The sequence below is a fragment of the Bubalus bubalis genome, chromosome 18, assembly GCF_019923935.1.
Source record: "Bubalus bubalis isolate 160015118507 breed Murrah chromosome 18, NDDB_SH_1, whole genome shotgun sequence".
NCBI lineage: Eukaryota > Metazoa > Chordata > Mammalia > Artiodactyla > Bovidae > Bubalus > Bubalus bubalis.
The window spans coordinates 65,271,129-65,294,862 of record NC_059174.1 but is presented as its reverse complement, the minus strand read 5'-3'; the positions used below and the strand labels follow the sequence as shown (position 1 = coordinate 65,294,862).

The following is a 23,734-nucleotide window of genomic DNA, read 5'->3' as shown; positions in this document are numbered from 1 at the left end:
ACTGTATAGGAGGCAGTGATCAAAACCATACCCAAGAAAAAGAAATACAAAAAGGCAAAATAGTTGTCTGAGGAGGCCTTAAAAATAGCTGAGAAAAGAAGAGATGTGAAAGGCAAAGGAGTAAAGGAAAGATATACCCATCTGAATGCAGAGTTCCAAAGAATAGCAAGAAGAGATAAGAAAACCTTAAGTGAACAATACAAAGAAATAGAGAAAAACAACAGAATGGGAAAGAATAGAGAACTCTTCAAGAAAATTAGAAATACCAGGGGAAATTTTCATGCAAAGATGGGCGCAATAATGGACAGAAACGGTATGGACCTAACAGAAGAAGATATTAAGAAGAGGTAGCAAGAATACAGGGAAAAACCATACAAAAAAGATCTTAATGACCCAGATAACCATGATGGTGTGATCACTAACCTAGAGCCAGACATCTTGGAATGTGAAGTCAAGGGGGCCTTAGAAAGAATCACTACAAACAAAGCTAGTGGAGATGAAGGAATAGCAGCTGAGCTATTTCAAGTCCTTAAACACAATGCTTTGAAAGTGCTGCACTCAATATGCCAATAAATATGGAAAACTCACCAGTGGCCACAGGGCTGGAAAAGGTCAGTTTTCATCCCCACCCCAAAGAAAGACAGTGCCAAAGAATGTTCAGCTACTGAACAACTGTATTCATTTCTCATGCTAGCAAAGTAATGATCAAAATTCTCCAAGCTAGGCTTCAACACTGTGTGAACCAAGAACTTCCAGATGCTCAAGCTGGATTTAGAAAAGGCAGAGGAACCAGAGATCAAATTGCCAACATCTAGTTGGATCATAGAAAAAGCAAGAGAATTCCAAAAAAACATCTACTTCTGCTTCACTGACTACACTAAAGCCTTTGGCAGTATGGATCACAACAAATTGTGGGAAATTCTTAAAGAGATGGGAATACTAGACCACCTTACCTGCCTCCTGAGAAATCTGTATGCAGGTCAAGAAGCAACAGTTAGAACCGGACATGGAACAGACTGGTTCAAAATTGGGAAAGGAGCACATCAAGGCATTGTCACCTGGCTTATTTAATTTCCATGCAGAGTACATCATGGAAAATGCTGGGCTGGACTGAAGCACAAGCTGGAATCAAGATTGCAAGGAGAAATATCAATAACCTCAGCTATGCAGATGACACCACCCTTATGGCAGAAAGCAAAGAGGAACTAAAGAGCTTTTCAACATAGGTGAAAGAGGAGAGTGAAAAAGCTGGCTTAAAACTCAACACTCAAAAAGCAAAGATCATGGCATCAGGTCCCATCACTTCATGGCAACTAGATGGGGAAACAATGGAAATATTGAGAGATTTTATTTTCTTGGACTCCACAAAATCACTACAGATGGTGACTGCAGCTGTGAAATTAAATGATGCTTACTCCTTAGAAGAAAAGCTATGACAAACTTAGACAGCATATTAAAAAGCAGAGACATTACTTTGCCAACAAAGGTCCATCTAGTCAAAGCAATGGTTTTTCCATTAGTCATGTATAGATGTGAGAGTTGGAGTATAAAGAAAGCTGAGTGACAAAGAATTGATGCTTTTGAACTGTGGTGTTGGAGAAGACTCTTGAGAGTCCCTTGGATGGCAAAGAGATCCAACCAGTCCACCCGAAAGGAAATCAGTCCTGAATATTCACTGGAAGAACTGGTGCTGAAGCTGAAACTCCAATATTTAGGCCACCTGATACAAAAAGCTGACTCATTAGAAAAAACCCTGATGCTAGAAAAGATTGATAGCAGAAGAAGGGGATAGCAGGAGGAGAGGATGAGATGATTGGATAGCATCACCAACTCAATGGACGAGTTTGAGCAAGCTCTGGTGAAGATGGTAAAGGACAGGGAAGCTTGGCATATTGCAATCCGACCAGTGAGTTGGACATACTGAGCAACTAAACAATTCTAATTACATAGAAGCATACATATACAGGATATGCATACACATAAGCATACATAATAGAATGTGTTGGTATTAGTATTTCAAACAAATTGTTATCAGATCAATTAAAAATGAGAAAAATAACTTTACCTTTATTCCTTCTTCAGTGCTCTTCTTTAATTGGACTTTTTGACCTATACAATTTTGCTCCTCTCTAATGAAATTTACACATTTCTTGCAAGGCAGATGCTATGGTCTGAATGTTTGAGTTAGTCCTCCAAAAGTTGTGTGTTGAAAGAACAGTCCCAAAGGTGCTAGTGGGGTCTTTAAGAGATGCTTCCGTTATAGGGTGATGGAGTCCTCGGAAGTGGTATTAATGCCTTTATAAGAAGCTCCAGAGAGACCCCTAACTCTATCACATGTGGACACAGCAAGAAAGCACCAACTAAGATCCAGGAAGTGGGTTGCTATCAGAAAACTCATCCATTCTGGTATCTTGATCTGGTACTCCACAGCCTCCAACTTAATAAGAAATATTCATTAAAAACAAAAAACAAACAAACAAAAACAACTAACAAGGCTGTGGTATTTTGTTATAACACCCCAAATGAACCAAGATGGTAGTCTTACTGGGAAAAAAAAATCCGTTTTTATTTCTCTTTATTTTTTTAAACTATTTTACATTGGAGTATAGCTGATTGTCTTTAAAAGGCTTTGCTTTCCCTGCACAATTTTTGAAGATTATTTATTACTGGTTACAGTGGGTCTTCGTTACTGTACACAGGCTTTCTCTAGTTGAAGCCAGTGGGGGCTTCTCTAGTTGCTGTGGGAGGGCGTTCTCATTATGGAGGCTTCTTGTGTTGCAGAGCACAAGCTCTAAAGCGTTCAGGCTTCAGCAGTTGTGGCCCGTGGACTTACCTGCCCCTGGCATGTGTAATCTTCCCAGACCAGGGATAGAACCCATGTCCCCTCCATTGACGGGCAGATTCCCAAACACTGGACCACCAGGGAAGTGTCCCCCCTTTTGTTGAGGTGGTGGCTGTGGTGGCGGTCTCTGTTGCCTCGTGCTTTCTCTAAGTTGCAGTAAGCAGGGGCTGCTCTCTATTTGTGGTGAGAGAGCTTCTCCTTAGTTTCTCTTGTTCTGGAGAACAGGCTTAGTTTCCCCGTGGCATATGGGATCTTCCAGGACCAGGGAATCCACCCCATGCCACCTGCACTGTAAGACCAATTTCACCCAATCTGAAATTGGTGAATTGTTAACCACTGTACCACAAGAAGTCACTGAAATATTTTATTTCCTTTAATTTCAAAATGATGTCTACATGTAGTTTTTAATCTTTAATCCTTAATTTCCTGGAGTTTCAAACTGATGGCTACATGTAGTTTTTTATTACCATTTATCCTGCTTAGTACTAAAGTTCTTGATTTGTGCTTTCTTGTCTGACATTAATTTCTCCCTTAATGATGTAGCTTGGACAACCTAATCAATACCACGATTGAGTCTCCACTTTGCTCCAACGACAGAAACTCTTGATTCTTGCCTTGTTTTTTTGCCTCATCAAGGAAATCATTGGCATTTACACCATACATGTTGGGCACAAGGTGGGTGGGGCCTGCCAGCAGATCAACAAGACTGCATCCTGCCCTCACTGTCCTGCATTGCTCAGGAACCTCCAAGGGCAAGAGGGATCTGTGACTTTGGGCAGTGCATCACCTTAGGCATGAGCCGTGGTAACCTCACCCCAAGAGAATTGGTTACTCAGCCTGAATGGTCCTACCTAAATTCCCTTGGTGGGTGCCAACACACCTAGGTTTCTCCTGGGTCCCCACTACCACCACTACCTTCCTGCCACCTCCTGCTCTGCACCATACCTGGCTCACCCCTTTCCCTCTCCTGAGATGCCACCTCCAATAAAACACGGCCAGTGGTTTGGAGAATGTGGGCCTTGGACAAAAAGGCCACACCAGGTTCCGCTGGGGAACTTCCTGGGCTCTAGATTTCCTGAGAAGTCTCACCAGGGATGGAGAGACCCACAGTGGCCCCATCAACCAACTGGAGTCTTTGAAAAACATCCCAAGTGTTGGTGAACTTCACGTAGGGAAAATACCCGATGCCATGAGTCATTAATTACAGAGAAAGATGACAAGAACCTTGAAGAGAGCATTCAGAGCGTAAGAAGCCCATATCAGGAGATGGTGAGACAGGGAAGCCTAGTGTCCTGCACTTCATGGGGTTTCAGAGTTGGACACGACTGAGTGACTGAACAACATAAGAAACTGGATGCTAAGTTTAGTTTTCCACCGAACACCCAGAGGACCCAAGCAGAATTTATCAGCTCCTTCCCTGAGTACATCCCACTTTCACAAACTAAGAATTTTTAAAATTGGCAAAAGCTACAAAGCAGGGCTAGGTTTATTGTTTCACTGAAAGCCTAGACTTAAGTGATGGGAACAGGGATGATACATATTAAAAAAGGCAAATGATGCAATCAGCAATTATACAGAAGATATACAGCTGGTAAACAGCACATTAAAAATGCTCAAAATCATGAATCTCTAGGGAAATGTAGTAAAACCAATTGAAACCTCACTGAGACAGCACTACTCACTTATTAAGAGGACTGATATTAATGACTGGTACAGATGTTGAGAAACTGGAACTCCTACAATGCAGATGGAAATGCAAAGGGGAACAGTCATTTTAAATGAGTTTCTTAGTTTCATCAGGTGTTAAAATTTACCTACCAAAGTGACCCAGACATTCCCCTGAGTTATCAATAAAAGGAACATACATCCACATAAAGAACTGACACAAGTGTTTACAGCAGCTTTATTTTCAAGAATGAAAACCTAGAAATAACCTAAACGCTCAGAAAAAGATGAATGGATAAACAGTTGTACATCTAAATATAAGAACGCTACTCACCAAAAACTAAAGAGATGAGATACTTGTATATATCATGGATGAATCTGAAACAATTATGAAACAAAGGAAAACAAAAATAGTAAGCCGTTTATGACTCCAATCAGATAAATTCAAGAAAATGCACATATTATCTATTCTAAGGGAAAGTACATCAATGGTTATTGGAAAGGTGGGAAGGGCAAGGAGAAGTAAACATACCATTAACAGATATGGGCATTATTAGGACTCAAGAGGTTCATACCTAGGTGAAAACTTGCTTCAGCATCAGTCCTTCCAGTTAATATTCAAGGTTTGATCTCCTTGCTGTGAAAAGGACTTTCAGGAATCTTCTCTAGCACCACATTTTGAAGTCATCAATTCCTTGGCATTCTGCCTTCTTTATGGTCCAGCTCTCACAACCGTAAGTGACCACTGGGGACACCATAGCCTTGGCTATACAAATCTTTGTCGGCAGAGTAATGTCTCTGCTTTTCAGGACACCGTCTAGATTTGTCATTGGTTTCCCGCCAAGAAAAAATGGTCTGACTTCATGGCTGAAGTTTGGTGCATGTAAATTATACTTTGATATAGCTTTAAAGATTGGCTCAAAATGAAAAAAACCTTTATGTCCTACTCTTTTTGGAAAAAAAGGTTCTGCAACTGTATGCTGAACCCACCAACACACTCCTCATGTTCTCTGGAGATCAGTCTTCTATCAGTGGTAGCGAAGATGGGGTTAGGGTTTCTGCCTGAGTCAGCAGGAATGCTGCCTAGATCACAAGAGTCACATCCCCTTTTCCTTTCCTGCCTCTGCAGTAAGGTCCTTAAAGTACAATTCACTAGAATCAGCATATAAACTGATACTGCACAGTCAATGTCATATAAACATCAGGATGCACTTTTAGGAGAGGCACATTCCATCAGGTTGCCTGCAATTTCCCCCCGCTCCCTATTAAACCAGAGTTTCTGTACCAATTGTGGTTTCCCTTGGACCCAGTGATCATACAAATAATGAGATTATACAAATAATGAGATTAGCTCAAAGATTTGTGGACATCAGGAAACACATCAGGTTCTTTTAGACTTGGAGAATACCTACTTTTCAACAGTGCCTCAATACTCTATAATCTCTAATCTGAATAAGGAATAAAGATTCATGCTGCTCTCAGAAACACTTGAAATGAGATTCAATTCAGACCAATGGCCCCTCAATTTCCTCCAGTGTCCCTAAACTCAACAAGGAAATTGCATATTCACTGCACATTTATGACTTCCTGTAGGGTAAACTCTCAAATGTTCAAAGTGATTTGCTCGTAAAAGATTTCCTATATTTAGTGCATTCCTAAGGCCTTTCTCCAGTGTGAGCTTTCTTATGACAGTGCAGTTTAGTGGTGTTAATAAAAGATTTCCCACATTCACTACATTTAAAAGGCCTTTCTCCACGGTGAACTTTCTGATGATAATAGAGGCTGTTGCCACGAGTGAAAGATTTCCCACATTCACTGCACTTATAAGGCCTTTCTCCAGTGTGAGCTCTCTGGTGTATAATGAGAAGATTTCTCTGGACAAAGCTTTTCCCACAATCACCACACTCATAAGGCCTTTCTCCAGTGTGAGCACTCTGATGATAACAGAGGCCAGATTTGCTGCTAAAGGATCTCCCACATTCACTGCACTCATAAGGCTTTTCTCCAGTGTGACTTCTCAGATGTATACGGAGCTGATAACTAGTGGTAAAAGATTTCCCACATTTGGTGCATTTGTAAGGCCTTTCTCCAGTATGAACTCTAAGATGACAACGAAGGTAGTAATTAAGGGTATAAGATTTCCCACATTCACTGCACTCAAAAGGCTTTTCTCCAGTGTGGGCTCTCTGATGAACACGTAGGAGGTAATTAGTAATAAAAGATTTTCCACATTCAATGCATTTGTAAGGCTTTTCTCCAGCGTGAGTTTTCTTATGATAGTACAAGGCAGAGTTAAAGTTAAAAGATTTTCCACATTCCCTGCATTCATAATGCCTTTCACCTTTGTGAATACTCTGGTGTTCAGTAAGCCTACACTTACTATTATAAGATTTCCCACACTCAGTACACACATAAGCACTTTTCCCTGTGTGAACTCTTTGGTGTTCAATTAAGGTACTCCTAAAGATAAAGGATTTCCCACATTCACTACACTCAAAAGGCCTTTCCCTTGCATGTGATTTCTGATGATGCTCGAGGGCCGACCTATACATGAAAGATTTCCCACATTCACTACACTCAAAAGGCCTTTCCCTTGCATGTGATTTCTGATGACGCTTGAGGACCGACCTATACATGAAAGATTTTCCACATTCACTGCACTCATGAGGTCTTTCTCCAGAATGAACTCTCTGATGATTACGGAGAGAACTGATAGTAGTAAATGATTTCTTGCATTCATTGCACCTTACATAAGACCTGTCTCCAGAATGAATCCCCTGATGATAACGAAAGTTGAATTTTGAGGTAAAAGATTTCCCACACTCACTGCACCTATATGGCCATTCACTAGAATGAATTCTCTGATGGTAATGAAAAACAGCAGGATTAATAAAAGATTTCCCACATTCACTGCACTCAATAGGCCTTTCAGTGTGAGTGCCTTCATGAAAATGGAGCCTAGTGCTACTGGTAAAAGATTTTCCACACTCAACACACACATAAGGCCTTTCTTCACTGTGAATTCTCTGATGACGATGGAGATGGGAACTAGTAATAAAAGATTTCCCACATTCATTGCACTTATAAGGCCTTGCTCCTGCATGAGATCTCTGATGATATCTGAGGGAAGGCCTAGAGATAAAAGATTTCTCACATTCACTGCACTTGTAAGGTCTTTCTCCTGTGTGAGATCTATTATGACAAATGAATGAGGATCTAGACATAAAAGATTTCCCACATTCACTGCATTTGTAAGGCCTTTCTCCAGTATGAGATCTCTGATGATATTGGAGAGCGCTGGTAGAGGTAAAAGATTTCCCACATTCATAACATTTATAAGGCTTTTCTCCTGTGTGAGATCTCCGATGACATTGGAAAGAATTGGTAGAGGTAAAAGATTTCCCACATTCATAGCATTTATAAGGCTTTTCTCCTGTGTGAGATCTCTGATGATTACGGAGTTTGAAGTTAGAGGTGAAGCATTTTCCACATTCACTGCATTTATAAGGCCTTTCTCCAGTGTGAGATCTCTGATGAGATCGGAGGATGCAGTTAGTGGTAAAGGATTTCCCACATTCACTGCAGTCATAAGGTCTTTCTCCTGTGTGAGATCTCTGATGATAAATGAGGGCAGATCTACATGTAAAAGATTTCACACAGTCACTACACCTATAAGGACGTTCTCCAGAAAATACTCTCTTATGTCCAATGAACACAAAGCTGTCGTAAAAAGACTCTGCACAGTCACTGCACACAGAACTATTCTCTCCATTGTGCAATCTTTGGGGAGAAACGAGGACTGATTTGTGGCTTAAGGATTTCCCACATTTGCTGCACTTCTCTGATCCTGAACGAGTATAAATTTTTTGATCCTGACTGACAGTTGAGTTTTGTCTAAAAGATTTGCCACTTTTGATAAACAAATGAAGTCTTTCCCCAGGATGAACTCTCTGGTGGATAATAAACGTTGATTTGTACCTGAATGTTTTCCCACATTCCCTGCACACAAAACACGGCCTTTCAGTGTAGACACTCCAGTCCTGAACAAGTGTGTGTTCAGGGCTGAAGGCTTTCTCGCAATTTCCGGAGGTATGATTTCTGCTTGGTGAAGTTGATCTGTACTGGGTGACTGTATTCAGCTTCTCCACAGTATAAGTGGCCTGCAGATGTCCCATGCTGGCCAGAATTTTCCCAGAAGTAAGAGGCTTCCCTGACACATGGAATCTGGGGCTCTTAAAAGATAAAGCCTCATGTACACAGCTTCTCAAAGATATATAAAATTTTTTTGCACACGCCCCACACCTCAACAGTTTTGGGCTGTATTTTGTTCCCTGCTGCTCCACCAACTGGAAAACATATCTCAAGACTGTACTACACTTCTCACAGGGATGGGTCTTCTGAGAAAATGGAGTTGCTGTGGGAGATCCAGTCCATGAGACTCCTATAGGAACAGTTTTTTCACAGGGTGTCTCCCCACCTTCTGCTCCACAGCAGCAACCTGAATGCAAAGAAACACTAGTGAAGTGCACGTTGACTTCATAGGGAGGGAGCTAGTTCACCATAAATGTATAGCCATTTCATATAAGAATGACCTTCAAAGAAATGGGATACTTTTAAAGACTAGGGAGTTGGAAATCAGTTTAAGCAGCAGCTGCTGTGCATTACTGGGACTGAAACTGGTGGAGACCTCAACAAGAAAAGGATACAAAAATAGAGTGTGACACAAGGAAAAGAAGCAGGGTCTAGTGCTTGTTTCCCTGTCCACAGCTTCCTGTAGGACCTTTTCTACTACTGATGTGAAGCTCAGTAGAAGGGTGTGATCACGGCCATGAAAACACAATCACATATCATTTGTTTTTCAAGGTCAATTTAAGGATATATTCACACCTCGCAGCATGATGCATGATGGGCAAAGTTCAGAGAGTAATAGAGAAAGCATGGTAAGAGAAACAGGTAAGATGTTGAGTCTAGAGAGGTGGAGCTGATCCCTGTGCTGGAAGTCATAGCAGAAATGACAAAGTAACAGAAATGACAGGTCAGCAAAAAGTCAACAGCGGAGGAGTAAAGGCAGAAATGGGGTGTGGTCACTGGCAATAGTACCAAAGTTTTCACTGAACAAAGACAGTTTCCTGGTATATTTTTAACAATGCCCTGATGTCACAGTCTCCCCAGCTATACTTCAGCAGGACCAGGCCCACTGAGCTCACCATGCCATGGCTAGAGTCATGTCCATCCCATTATGCACAAAGGATTCCTTTCCCTAAGAAAGTCATAACCACAATTACTGGGTACATGGAGCACTGAAGGAAAAAAAAAAAAAAAGAAAAGAAACACGGAAAGGCTAGTAGTGTTCCAGAGCAATTCAGCATTACAGCAGACCCAGGAAAGAGCACAAGTTGAATGACACCAATAAAATAGTAGAATAGGAGATACTACCCTTCACCACCAATGAAAAATAAACAGCTGTCCATGAAGGACATTAATCAGCCTTGGAAGACACAAGAGTCCAGTGAAGAACTGACTCTTATATTCATGTATGGAAGTGAGAGTTGAGCCATAAAGAAGGCTGAGTGCCAAAGAACTGATGCTTTTGAATTGTGTTGGAGAATACCCTTGAGAATACTGTGGACTGCAAGAAGATCCAACTAGTCAATCCTAAAGGATATCAACCCTGAATACTCATTTGGAAGGACTGATGCTAAAGCTGAGGTTCTAATACTTTGGCCACCTGATACGAAGAGCCAACTCACTGGAAAAGACCCTGATGATGGGGAAAATTGAAGGCAAAAGGAGAAAGGGGCAGCAGAAGATAAGATGGTTAGATAGCATCACTGGCTCAATGGACATGAATTTGAGCAAACTCCGGAAGACAGTGAAAGACAGAGGAGTCTGCAGTGCTGCAGTCCAGGAGGTTGTAAAGAGTAGGACACAACCTACCTGTTGACCACCACCACCACCACCACCACCACCACCACCACAGTGAAACATCATAGAAGGAAGAAGCACACAGAAAGGATCACTGGAAAGTGTCTTAAAAGAGACATCTGGAAATGACTAGGAAATGAGGGCTGGGCTGCCACTGACCTATTTCTCTCAGCCACAGGGCAGGGGCCACTGCAGTCCCAGTGGCCTCTGCTGCAGAAGACATAGCTGCCTGCTCCACAGAGGACACTGGAACTTTTGCCACTGAATTATCTGACGCTCATGGTCAGAGTGGATACCCTGGTGAGTATGAAGCTACTGGTTAACACCCTTGGCAGGAGCTGTTGTGCTGATCCAGAAGCAGGGCTGCCACACCCCCTAAACCTGTGCCAGCATTTCAGACCCTGACTCCACCACTACACCATGTACTCCTGTGTCTCAGGCACTAGAAACAACTTCGCTATAGACATGCCAGTTTGACAGAACCACAGCCATTGTCTACATGTGCAGCCAGGCAGATTCCATGGCTGCTCCCTGCACAGCCACATATCTCAAACAAAAGCCAAGGCTGCTGAGGCTATCCAATCACCCAGACCCCAGAACCACTGTCACTCCAAAAGTGCCTGCATACAACACCCCAGGTCTGTGGATCCTCAACAGATGCACACACCTCAGACACCAGTGCCACTACAACTAATCAGGTACCCAACAGTCGATAGGCACCAAGAAGGATCCCCTTGGTGACAAAGTCCTCTGGGAGAAAAGAGATCAGGAGTTCGCTAGCAGCCTTCTCCACCACTTTGGACACCCTCAGCTTTGCTGACTGAGGAATCTTGATTATCTTTACTGACAGACTTCAGGTGAAGAAGCTGCACACAGAACAACATAGTTGGGTCTTCCACAGAGCCAGAATGGCCACAGCCCAAACTTGAACCCACCACAGATTGAGATCTTCCCACACCAAAAACTGTAATGTGAAGCCTGGAAGAAATGACTAAACCATCAAATCAGCGTAAAGAAATGCAAGGCTACAGGAAACACACAAAAAATCAAAGAAACATGAAACCAATACAGAAATACCATAATTTATCAGAAACCACACTCAAGGAAATGGAGACCTATAAAGGGTCAAAGAGTTCAAAATAATTGTTTGACCACAGTTCAGTGAAGCAACAACAAAGCAACAATTCAACAAAGTAAGGTAAACAATATATAAACAAAGCAAGTTGTTTAACAAAGAGACAAAAATGAAAAAGCAGGTCTTCACTGGTGGCTCGGTCAGTAAAGATTCTGCCTCCAATGCGAGAGACCTGGGTTCAGTCCCTGGGTTGGGAAGATCCCATGGAGAAGGAAATGGCAACCCACTCCAGTATTCTTGCCTGGAGAATTCCATGGACAGAGGAGCTTGGTCGGCTACAGTTCATGGGGTCGTAAAGAGTCGGACATGACTAAGTGACTAACGATACCGGCACTCACTGAACTCATGAAGGTTGGCTGAGAGGAACAGGACTGAAGAATCGCCCCCAGTGATATTGGAGGTTCTGGTATGCCCACTCTCCAAAAAGGCCCATAGATGTGAAGAATCAACAGATAAATTGATAAATGAATATGTGGGAAATCCCTATCACATCATTGATGGGATTCTTAATATGATACAACAGGGAGCTAAGAAGACATATCAAAATAAGAAATGGAACAATACAAGATCATTACATATATTTATAATCAAACACTTTCATGCAGACACAGAACAACTATATCCTCTTAATACCAGTCGAGTGTCAACTAGTACATGGGAAAGGCTGTTTTTACATTGACTGTCCTTATTGCACTGATCCTTTAGCAGAATTATTCTACTTGGTCTCCAAAAGAAAACATTCTACTATGCTGAAATAGCGCAAACAACTTATGCTTTTACAGTCTGCTCTTACCTATTACCAGAACAATTTATGTATTCTTACACCTTTGGACTTCTATGGGTATTAAAAACTTGAATAACTAAAGTTATGAGAACCAAGATGGTATATATATGAAGTATACACCTTCAGTTCAGTTCAGTCACTCAGTCATGTTTGACTCTGTGACCCCATAGACTGCAGCATGTCAGGCTTCCCTGTCCATCATGAACTCCCGGAGCCTGTTCAAATTCGTGTCCATCGAGTCAGTGATGCCATCCAACTATTCCATCCTCTGTCATTCCCTTTTCCTCCTGCCTTCAGTCTTTTCCAGAATCAGGGTCTTTTCCAGTGAGTCAGTTCTTTGCACCAGGTGGCCAAAGTATTGGAGCTTCAGCTTCAGCATCAGTCCTTCCAATGAATATTCAGGACTGATTTCCCTTAGGATTGACTGGTTTGATCCCCTTGCAGTCCAAGGGACTCTTTTAAGAGTCTTCTCCAACACCACAGTTTAAAAGCATCCATTCTTCAGTGCTCAGCTTTCCTTATGGTCCAACTCTCACATCCACACATGACTCCTGGAAAAACCATAGCTTTGACTAGATGCACCTTTGTTAGCAAAGTAAGGTCTCTGCTTTTTAATATGCTGTCTAGGTTGGTCAAAGCTTCGCAAGCGTCTTTTAATTTCATGGCTGCAGTCACCATCTGCAGTGATTTTGGAGCCATAAAAAATAAAGTCTGTCACTGGAAACAGTTTCCCCATCTATTTGCCATGAAGTGATGGGACCTGATGCTATGATCTTTGTTTTTTGAATGCTAAGTTTTAAGCCAGTCTTTTCACCCTCCTCTTTCACTTTCATAAAGAGGCTCCTCAGTTCCTCTTCGCTTTCTGCTATAATCATCTGCATATCTGAAGTTACTGATATTTCTCCCAGCAATCTTGATTCCAGCTTGTGTTTCATCCATCCTGGTATTTTGCATGATGTACTCTGCATACAAGTTAAATAAGTGGAGTGACAGAATACAGCCTTGATGTGCTCCTTTTCCAACTTGGAACCAGTCCATTGTTCCATGTCTGGTTTTAACTGTTGCTTCTTGACCTGCATACAGATTTCTCAGGAGGCAGGTAAGGCGGTCTGGGTTCCCATCTCTCGAAGAATTTTCCACAGTTTGTTGTGATCCACACAGTTAAAGGCTTTGGCATAGTCAGTGAAGCAAAAGTAGATGTTTTTCTAGAATTCTCTAGCTTTTTCTATGATCCAAGATGTTGGCAATTTGATCTATGCTTCCTCTGCCTTTCCTAAATCCAGCTTGAACATCTGGAAGTTCATGTACTGTTCAAGCCTTGCTTGGAGAATTTTGAGCATTACTTTCCTAGCGTGTGAGATGAGTGCAATTGTGCAGTAGTTTGAACATTCTTTGGCATTGCCTTTCTTTGGGACTGGAATGAAAATTGACCTTTTCCAGTCCTGTGGCCATTGCTGAGTTTTCCAGATTTGTTAGCATGTTGAATGCAGCACTTTCACAGCATCATCTTTCAGAATTTGAAATAGCCCAACTGGAATTCCATCACCTCCATTAGCTTTGTTCATAGTGATGCTTCCTAAGGCCCACTTGACTTCACATTCCAGGATGTCTGGCTCTAGGTGAGTGATCACACTATCGTGGTTACCTGGGTCATGAAGATCTTTCTTATATAGTTCTTTTGTGTATTCTTGCCACCTTTTCTTAATATCTTCTGCTTCTGTTAGGTCCACGTCATTTCTGTCCTTTATTGAGCCCATCTTTGCATGAAATGTTCCCTTGGTATCTCTAATTTTCTTGAAGAGATCTCTAGTCTTTCCCATTCTATTGTTTTCCTTTGTTTCTTTGCAATGTATATCCCTTGGGCATCTATTTTTAACTAAGTGAAAACTAGATGGAAATATGGGAGACCCAGTTGATTTGCAGGAAAGATAATTAAATTTCTGTCAAAAAATTATGACTATGGGCTTAAGCTTTTATTGTCTTTTTGTGCTGTCTTTGTGTTTCGAATGTTCAAACATATAACTGGTGTATTAGAAGAAGAGTATAAATATCTGTTGAAAAGGGGTAGTATCAATAATCTGATGATATTATCAATCTTTTTGGGGGGAGTAATTATTTCCCAATGTTGTGTTAATTTCTGCTGTACAACAAAGTAAATTAGCCATATGTATAGGAATATCCCCTCCCTGTTGAGCCTCCCTATTTCTTACCTTGTTTAACTGAAAGTCAATCACTTGGAATTCTGTTTAGATTGAAAGTCCTTGGTACATTCTTATGTTATGGCTATTAAAAATCATTCCAAAGCAGCTACACTGGAATATAATTAAGAAATGCTCTGACTAGTCTCAGAAAACCATACAATAAAAATGGAAATTTCACGTACTTGCAAAAACTCTGAGTTGGTAAAATTACCTTCATCTGTTGGGGATTATGTTTACCTTAGTAATACAATCATGACACTCATTTAAAAGAAACAAACAAGAGCTTCCCTGGTGGTCCAGTCTTTAAGAGTCCACCTGTCAAAGATCCCTGGTCCAGGAAGATTCTACATGGCCTATAGCAACTGAGCCCCTGCACAACTACTGAGCCCATGCTCCTAGAATCTGTGCTCCACAAGAAAAGAAACCACTGCAATGAGAAACCTACACACCACAAGGAAGAGCAGTCCCCGCTCATTGCAACAAAGACCTACATAGCCAAAACTAACCAAATAAAAATGTGTTTTAAAAAAGAAAGCAAACAAACAAATGGACCCAAACAGAAGTTCTGCTGCTGAAGAATACAATGAAATAAAGCACATGAAGACAGTATCAATAGCCAAATTTTATTAAGCAAAATAAGTCTAGGAACTTGAAAACAGGTGTTCTAATTATCCAGTGAGGAGAAAAGAGAGACTAAGATGAAGTGAAGAAAGCATACACGGATTATGAAACAAAAAGCAAAACACTATTTGTATTTTCAGAGTCCTGGAAAGAGCAGACAGAGAGAAAGGGGTAGCAAGCACATTTAAAGAAACAATGATTGAAAACTCTCTAACTAGAGAGAAAAGAGTACACATCCAGATACATGAGGCTCACAGGTTCAATCAAAAACTTCATTGAAGCATATTATAATAAAATGGTCAAAAAGCAATTACAGTGAATTCCCTGGAGGTCCAGTAGTTAGGACTGGGCACTTTCACTGCTGGGGCCTAAGTTCAATCCCTGGCCAGGGAACTAAGATCCCAAAGCCTCAAGGTGTGAGGTGTGTCTGGGAGCGGTGGGTCGGGGAGGAGTGAGGGTGGGGGGTGGGGGTGGGGCCGGGTATTACATACTAGTCATAAAAAGAATGAAATAATGCTATTTGCAGCAACATGGATGAACCTAGACGTTATCATACTAAGTGAAGTAAGTCAGAGAAAAACAAATATATGTGATGTCACTTATATATAGAATCTAAAAAAAAAAAGTACGAATGAACTTTATTTACAAAATAGACACAGACTCAGATAAAACAAACTCATGGTTACCAAAGCAGAAGTGAGGGAGGGATAAACTGGGAGTATGGGATTAACAGATGCACACTACCATGTATACAATAAACAATGATGTACTGTACCGCACAGGGAACCTTATTCAATAACTTATAGTAAACTATTTAATGGAAAAGAACTGAAAACACATGGATGTATACATATATATGTATAACCAAATCACTTGCCCTATGAGAGTTCAGTACAGCAAGGATTGGGGTTGGAGAGAAAAGAGGGCAGTGCCAACACCCCAGCCTTCTACCTACCACAACTATACAGAAACCTGGGAAAACTAGCAGTGCCGATACCACGTGAGGCCAGAGCACCTCCTTCAGAAAGGTGGGATGAGGCAGGATACAGAGCCCAGCCCAGGTCACTGGGGAAGTTGAGTCTTACCCAGTGAAGATATAAGTATGTAGTTCTCCAGCATCACATCCAGATACAGGAGTCTCTGAGTCTCATCAAGGAGTCTCCATTCCCCCTGGGAGAAGCGCACAGCAACATCTGGAAAGGTCACACCACCCTGTCATGAAGGGGACAGATGAAAGCTTGAACATTATCCCTCTGAGAACCCACAATCCACGTCTGCACAAATCTATTCCAGATATTCTCCACCAGAGCTCCCAACCTAAGAGAAAATGCCAGGCCCTGGTGCCACTGTCTCCTCACAGCCCATTAACCAATGTGCTCAGCCCTCAGCAGTCACTAGGTGGAAGGGGTGGTGGTGCACACAGATGCCATCTAAACTCTGAGCTTGGCCTGCAATCTCACCACCTGCCACCAGTCCTTCCTTCCATATTTGCCACCCTAAAACCAGACATGAATTTCACATCCCCACAGCTTTCTTCAACTTCTTTACTGCCAGCTTTGCCCTTTCAACCACCACAACACTTGTCTCTCCACTCAACCTTTGTAAAAAACCCAGCCCTAAAAATCTCCCCACAAGACATCACTTCAGTTCAGTTCAGTCGTGTCCAGCTCTTCGCGACCTCATGGACTACAGCACGCCAGGCTTTACTGTCCATCACCAACTCCCAGAGTGGACTCAAACTCATGTCCTTTGAGTTGGTGATGCCATCCAACCATCTCATCCTCTGTCATCCCCTTCTTCTCCCACCTCAATCTTTTCCAGCATCAGGGTCTTTTCCAGTCAGTCAGTTCTTCGCATCAGGTGGCCAAAGCATTGGATTTTCAGTATCAGTCCCTCCAATGAATAGTCAGGACTGATTTCTTTAAGGATTGACTGGTTTTATCTCCTTGCAATCCAAGGAACTCTCAAGAGTCTTCTCCAACACCACAGTTCAAAAGCATCAGTTCTTCACTGCTCATCTTTCTTTATAGCCCAACTCTCACATCCATACATGACTACTGGAAAAACTATAGCCTTGACTAGATCGACCTTTGTTGGCAAAGTAATGTCTCTGCTTTTTGATATGCTGTCTAGGTTGGTCATAGCTTTTCTTCCAAGGGGCAAGCATCTTTTAATTTCATGGCTGCAGTCACCATCTGCAGTGATTTTGGAGCCCAAGAAAATAAAGTCTGTCACTGTTTCCATTGTTTCCCCATCTATTTGGCATGAAGTGATGGGACTGGATGCCATGATCTTAGTTTTCTGAATGTTGAGTTTTAAGCCAGACGTAGTGACTCATAAATGACATCTGCCCCAGACCTTATCCACTAGCAAGACTAAAACATCCCAGATCCCATCAAAATTCATCACAAAATCCTGAAGAAGCCATATAGTATTAAATAAGCAGTAGCCCCAGCCTCACTGCCTTCTTGTCTCAATTACTCCTGGGTCTCCTCAGCCATTTTTCCTCCACTCATCCCACAAACATATCCAGGCCCTGAGCAAAAGAACCACTTCTCAGGACACACCTGTCTTTCTGACCAACTAATATCATGCCTACTATAACCTGCATTCCCCTGCTAAATGTGATCCACAGCTCCACGCTTCTCCACACAACAGTCATCACTTTTGAGAATTTCCATTCCTGAACACCTTCCCAGTTTTCCAGACCTGCCTAGTCAACTGCCCACTTGTTGCCTACACTCAGTCTTCTCTGAAACATCTCAGACTCTTAACAGAGCGAAAACAAACATAATATTTCCAAGGAAAATTAATCTGCTGTTAAGGTCCCCATCCAGTTGATGGGCCTTCCATCCCTTCATCTACTAGGAACCCTGAAGGTCATCCATCGCTACTTCCTTTCTGTCACCAAAAAGACTCACAATTTGGCTTGGCCCGTCTCCAAAAATGGATCCAGAATTCCTGAGACATCAAGGGCAGTCCCTCTGGTCCATGAATACTCAATTTAGTTCAGTTCAGTCACTCAGTCGTGCCCGACTCTTTGCGACCCCATGAATCGCAGCACGCCAGGCCTCCCTGTCCATCACCAACTCCCGGAGTTCACTGAGACTCACGTCCATCGAGTCAGTGATGCCATCCAGCCATCTTATCCTCTGTCGTCCCCTTCTCCTCCTGCCCACAATCCCTCCTAGCATCAGAGTCTTTTCCAATGAGTCAACTCTTCGCATGAGGTGGCCAAAGTACTGGAGTTTCAGCTTTAGCATCATTCCTTCCAAAGAAATCCCAGGCTGATCTCCTTCAGAATGGACTGGTTGAATCTCCTTGCAGTCCAGGGGACTCTCAAGAGTCTTCTCCAACACCACAGTTCAAAAACATCAATTCTTCAGCGCTCAGCCTTCTTCACAGTCCAACTCTCACATCCATACATAACCACAGGAAAAACCGTAGCCTTGACTAGACGGACCTTTGTTGGTAAAGTAATGTCTCTGCTTTTGAATATGCTATCTAGCTTGGTTATATCTTTCGTTCCAAGGAGTAAGCGTCTTTTAATTTCATGGCTGCAATCACCACTTGCAGTGATTTTGGAGCCCCCCAAAATAACGTCTGACACTGTTTCCACTATTTCCCCATCTATTTCCCTTGAAGTGATGGGACCGAATGCCATGATCTTCGTTTTCTGAATGTTGAGCTTTAAGCCAACTTTTTCACTCTCCACTTTCACTTTCATCAAGAGGCTTTTGAGTTCCTCTTCACTTTCTGCCATAAGGGTGGTGTCATCTGCGTATCTGAGGTTATTGATATTTCTCCCGGCAATCTTGATTCCAGCTTGTGCTTCTTCCAGTCCAGCGTTTCTCATGATGTACTCTGCATATAAGTGAAATAAGCAGGATGACAATATACAGCCTTGACGTACTCCTTTTCCTATTTGGAACCAGTCTGTTGTTCCATGTCCAGTTCTAACTGTTAGGCTACCACAATTAATCATTCCATGCCTCCTGCTACCCCTCCCCCTATTTACTTCTATAGTCTGTTCTCTTCTCTGCAACTAATTGGAGTGTCTTTTGATTTCGGTAAGACTACCTCCTGCCTGCAATTCAAACCTCTCATTACTTGTATAACAAATTGCCAATTTCTCAGGCAGCAACACTGCAAGCCTGACTCTGGCCTCACCACATCTGGCTTCTAAAGGAAAACAGAGAAGTTGTACCAGGGTTCCGGCTAGTCTGACCTACAAGCCTCTGCATTTCGGGGTCCCTCTGTCTGTCACGCTCTCCCATTAGCCACCATGCGGTCAGAAATGACCTGATAACCGCTTCACCATCCTGAATCCCGGGGCCTGAGCTGCAGGCAAGTGAGTATGGGCCCCAGACTTAAGTGTCTGGTGCAGCATGGCCTTCCCAGCGTGGCGACAGTGGTAAAGAATCACCCTGCTCAGGGCTGGTGCACTGGGATGACCTGAGGGATGGGATGGGGAGGTAGGTGGGAGGGAGGATTCAGGATGGGGGACACATGTACACCCATGGCTGATTCATGTGAATGTATGGCAAAAACCATTACAATATTGTAAAGTAATTAGCCTCCAATTAAAATAAATAGATAAAAATTTAAAAATGTGTTGTAAGTCAGAAAGCCTTTTCTATGTCTGAAGCTTGGAACTGGAAAAAAAAAAAAATGTATTAAATATAGCCTCTTGCTTTCCTTCCTTAGAACAACACCATGGAGTAAGAGGCAGACTGCTTGAGATTAAGTTCTAGGGTACTGGACACCAGCTATGAGTCTCTACAACGTGCTTAATAGTGAAGTGAAGTCGCTCAGTCGTGTCCGACTCTTTGCGACCCATGGACTGTAGCCCACCAAGCTCCTCTGTCCATGGGATTCTCCAGGCAAGAACACTGGAGTGGGTTGCCATTTCCTTCTCCAGGGGATCTTCCCAACCCAGGGATCGAACCCAGGTCTCCCACATTGCAGGCAGATGCTTTAACCTCTGAGCCACCAAGGAAGCCCTTAAATACAAGAATACAGTCTCTCAGAAAACCTCCTATAGAGACACAGAACTTCAGATCCAAGTACTAACATCAAAGATTTCAAAGGGAGGAAAGGAAGCCAGGTTGAAAGAAGAAGAGGGAGGAGGCGGGAGAGGGGAGTTAAAGGGGTGGCCTTACAAATGTCTCCTGCCACCTACAGATACCCAGGCGTTATGGGACTTTTCCCTGGGCCTCCAGAGATGGGAGGACTGGAACTCGGCCCTACCACAAATCAGACCAGACCAGAACCAGAATTCGAGTTCTCTGCCAAGAGGAGGTGATCAGTCTCCAATCCTCAGCTCAGGCTGAGGGCCCTTCGACCAGATTCTTGCGTCCAGGACCAGGAGACTAGAAAAATGGTGAAGGATAGGAAGGGTTAAGGAGAGGAAAGAGAGAGGGAAGGGGGGAGAGTGCTAAAGTTTCCTTCTCTATAAAACAGTTATCACCTACTTCACACGATTACTATTAAGATTAAATAACATATATTGAGGGTTTAAAACAGTTCATGGTAAGCACTGTGTGTTTATGTTATTTTTGTGACCGTTGTTACTATCATTGCTATTTACATATTCTAGTCCCTCTGCTCTGGAGAAGGCGATGGCACCCAACTCCAGTACTCTTGCCTGGAAAATCCCATGGACGGAGGAGCCTGGTAGGCTGCAGTCCATGGGGTCGCAAAGAGTCGGACAAGCCTGAGCGATTTTACTTTCACTTTTCACTTTCATGCATTGGTGAAGGAAATGGCAACCCACTCCAGTGTTCTTGCCTGGAGAATCCCAGGGACAGGGAAGCCTGTTGGGCTGCCATCTATGGGGTCGCAGAGTCGGACACGACTGAAGTGACTTAGCAGCAGCAGCCCCTCTGCTCAGGATGTATTTTCTTTCTTACTTCACTCGGCAAAATACTTCTCCTTTTTCTAAACCTGACTCAAAAAAACTGTCCTGAACTTTTAAAACAATGTCCTTTTTCAGTGCTATCTTAACAACCTTTATATATATAGTTATTAACAAAATTACCCTGAAATTATCTATTTGAATGTCATACGCCTGTACACACTTGCCTCCTTCCTCCCCCCTAAATTCCCGAAGAACACGTGTCCCTTCTCCATTTGTTCCCTAGAACTGATGCACAACTTATGTATTAGGGATCCACACCCACCCCCCAAAAAAAGAACCCTCCTGCCAATGCAAGAGACACAGGAGACGCGGGTTCAATCCCTGTGTCGGGTCCCGGGAGTAGGGAATGACAACCCCCTCCAGTATTCCTGCTTGGAGAATCCATGGACAGAGGACATGGAGGGCTACGGTCCATATGGTCGCAAAGAGTCGGACACGACTGAAGCGACTTAGCACATACGCACGGGGCGAGGGCGGTGAGGGCCGGGAGAAGAGCGTTTACCTGAGGTGGGTCCCGCAGCGCCGCCGCAGCCATCGGACTCTGCCTTGCGAGGGACGGGAGTGTTGGTCCGTACCCCGGGTCTGGCGAGTGCAGCCGGGACAGTGCCTTCTCTCAGACCTTCCCGTCCCCGACCAGCGAGCCAACAGGAGAGACGCCAAAAAAAGGGGCAAGCAGGCTGGCTAGGCGGGTGTCCCCTTCGCTCCTCACCATTCCATGAGGACAACCATACCCAACGGAGCACAACGGTTTCCCGGTAGCCTACCCTCCTCCAAAGGATGCTCTAAGCAGATTGAGCGCTAGGCGAGGAGACCGGAAATCCCTCCCCTGACGCATGCTCACTGGGGGAAAGTCTTCATCCTCATCCCTCATTGGTTCAACGCTGATGTCGCTCTGCCTAGGCTCTTCCTGGTAGTGTGGTTCTGGGTGCTCTGGAGACCCCGTGAAAGGGTGTTTGCCATCCTTAACTTCCAGAGCATTTCCTGTCAGCTACCCGAAGAATTTGGGGAAATGGTTCTCCTCCCCAGAGGGAGGAGCTTTACTCCTTAAAGATGTGAAGAGACATTCATTTAGACTCCTCCCAAGCTCATCCTGCTCTCAGAGGACAAGTCTATTAGACTTTTCCAACTTCTGTTACTGTGGGCAGGCAATGTTGCCCACATTCCTGATCCCATTCCAGTTCTAAAAGAAACAAAGCCACAGCCACGGCTGCTGTTCCCCAAAGGTGTTCCCTGAGGGGAAATCAGGATGCAGCCAGGCAGGAAGCATTCTGTGCCTGGGACAATGAGCCTTGATAGTTAAGATGCATATCTAAGGACTAGTGTTAAGAAGCCCAGATTCTTGCATCCTCTCACACACAGAAGAAAAGCACTAAAATCATTAACTTGAGTTGTCTGTTCTTTGTGATTATCAGTGATCCTTTAATGGTCAACTGCCTGTTTTTTCCAGCAAAAAAGCAAAAAACAAAAAGCACCTTCTCTATATCCCAGCTTCTCCCTTACCTCTATGGAGCAGTTCCTCAGAGCTGTGTGAGAGATTGTTACTAGAGTTAAAATTGTGAGTAACATCCCTGAATAGAACAACTTGCAACTTTTGGGTTGTGTCTTCCGCTTCAATCCACAACTGAGGTATGAGGGACATCGTTCAATAGAGCCATTTGGGCATAAATGAATCCGTGGGTTGGCAGAAAACTGGTTATTGCTCTCAAATGTTTGTAGCCTCAAGCATTAGAGTCACTTTTGGGAGTTTCAGTGTGAATTGCTAGGAACAACAGAAAAGATCCCTTTCAGGTCCTGACTGGCAAGAAAAAAAAAATCAACTGGGTAAATTTAAAAAGTTTAATTGTCTTTATTGATTGGTTCACTAATTAAGCATCAACCCTTCTAGCGAGCAGGGGGGAATTCTGAAGGGCTACAGAGAGGAAAACGTTTTTTCTTAAATAGGAAAAGGAAGTCATTAATAAATAGGATGCTTTCAGGTTTAGATAACCTACCTATGGAGAATGGAAGGGGTCTAGGTGCCAGATTGCCTCATCTTCATTTGAGGGTGTTGGAGAGGGCCTCATGTGACATATTACTTCATTGGTAATAACAAGAAAATTATTTTTTTTTTAAAACTTTAAACTTTTTATTTTGTTTTAGGGTATAACTGATTAACAATGTTGTAGGAGTTTCAGGTGAACAGTAAAGGGACTCAGCCATACTTATGTTAGGGGAAGCACACTGATTGAAACCACCCACCCTGAGCAGGCACCATAGAAACCATTTGCATGAGTTGTTTTATGACCGGAGATCCTGATAAGGAATACAGAACTAATAAGCCACCACCAACCAGAAGAGTTCAGGAAAGGTTGAAAGGAGACACTACGTGTCCGTCCACTTCCCAGAATCCCTCTCGCTAGCATCCATCTTGAGCAATGCATGCACCACCAGGAAAGACTGAATTAGAATGATTGTCCAAAGACCACCTGGAAACTAATCCCATCACCATAAAACTCGAGACTGTGCGCCATGTGGCAAAGCAGTTCTCCTGGGTTCCCTTACCCTACTGCTCTTCACCTGGGTGCCCTTTCCCAATAAAATCTCTTGCTTTGTTAGCACATGTGTCTCCTCGGACAATTCATTTCCGAGTGTTAGACAAGAG

The 23,734-nt window shown here is 43.1% G+C and overlaps 1 protein-coding gene across 3 annotated transcripts; it reads right to left on the bottom strand.

The window, feature by feature from the left end:
* Positions 1-4,714: 4,714 nt before the first annotated feature.
* On the bottom strand, positions 4,715-21,899 carry LOC102414381 (zinc finger protein 850-like). 3 transcript variants are annotated; one of them, XM_006067251.4, is made up of 3 exons: positions 21,596-21,899; positions 16,259-16,385; positions 4,715-9,005 (listed from the first exon to the last, which is right to left on the bottom strand). In XM_006067251.4, exons 1-3 carry the CDS (start codon positions 21,626-21,628, stop codon positions 6,163-6,165), a joined length of 3,003 nt encoding a protein of 1,000 aa, XP_006067313.2. In that variant the 5' UTR covers positions 21,629-21,899; the 3' UTR covers positions 4,715-6,162. The 3 variants fall into 3 exon arrangements, with proteins under 3 accessions (XP_006067313.2, XP_044787723.2, XP_044787722.2); XM_044931788.2 differs by having other exon boundaries at positions 16,259-16,366; XM_044931787.2 differs by lacking the exon at positions 21,596-21,899 and adding an exon at positions 18,287-18,322.
* Between the last annotated feature and the right edge of the window lie 1,835 nt (positions 21,900-23,734).

Excerpts from the sequence above, each read along its gene's own strand:
- LOC102414381 (XM_006067251.4), bottom strand. The coding sequence starts at position 21,628 with ATGGCTGCGGCGGCGCTGCGGGACCCACCTCAG. Across the intron at positions 16,386-21,595 it reads CGCTGCGGGACCCACCTCAG|GGTGGTGTGACCTTTCCAGA; the intron begins GTAAACGCTCTT and ends CCTTCATGACAG. Across the intron at positions 9,006-16,258 it reads CATACTTATATCTTCACTGG|GTTGCTGCTGTGGAGCAGAA; the intron begins GTAAGACTCAAC and ends CTTTGCATTCAG.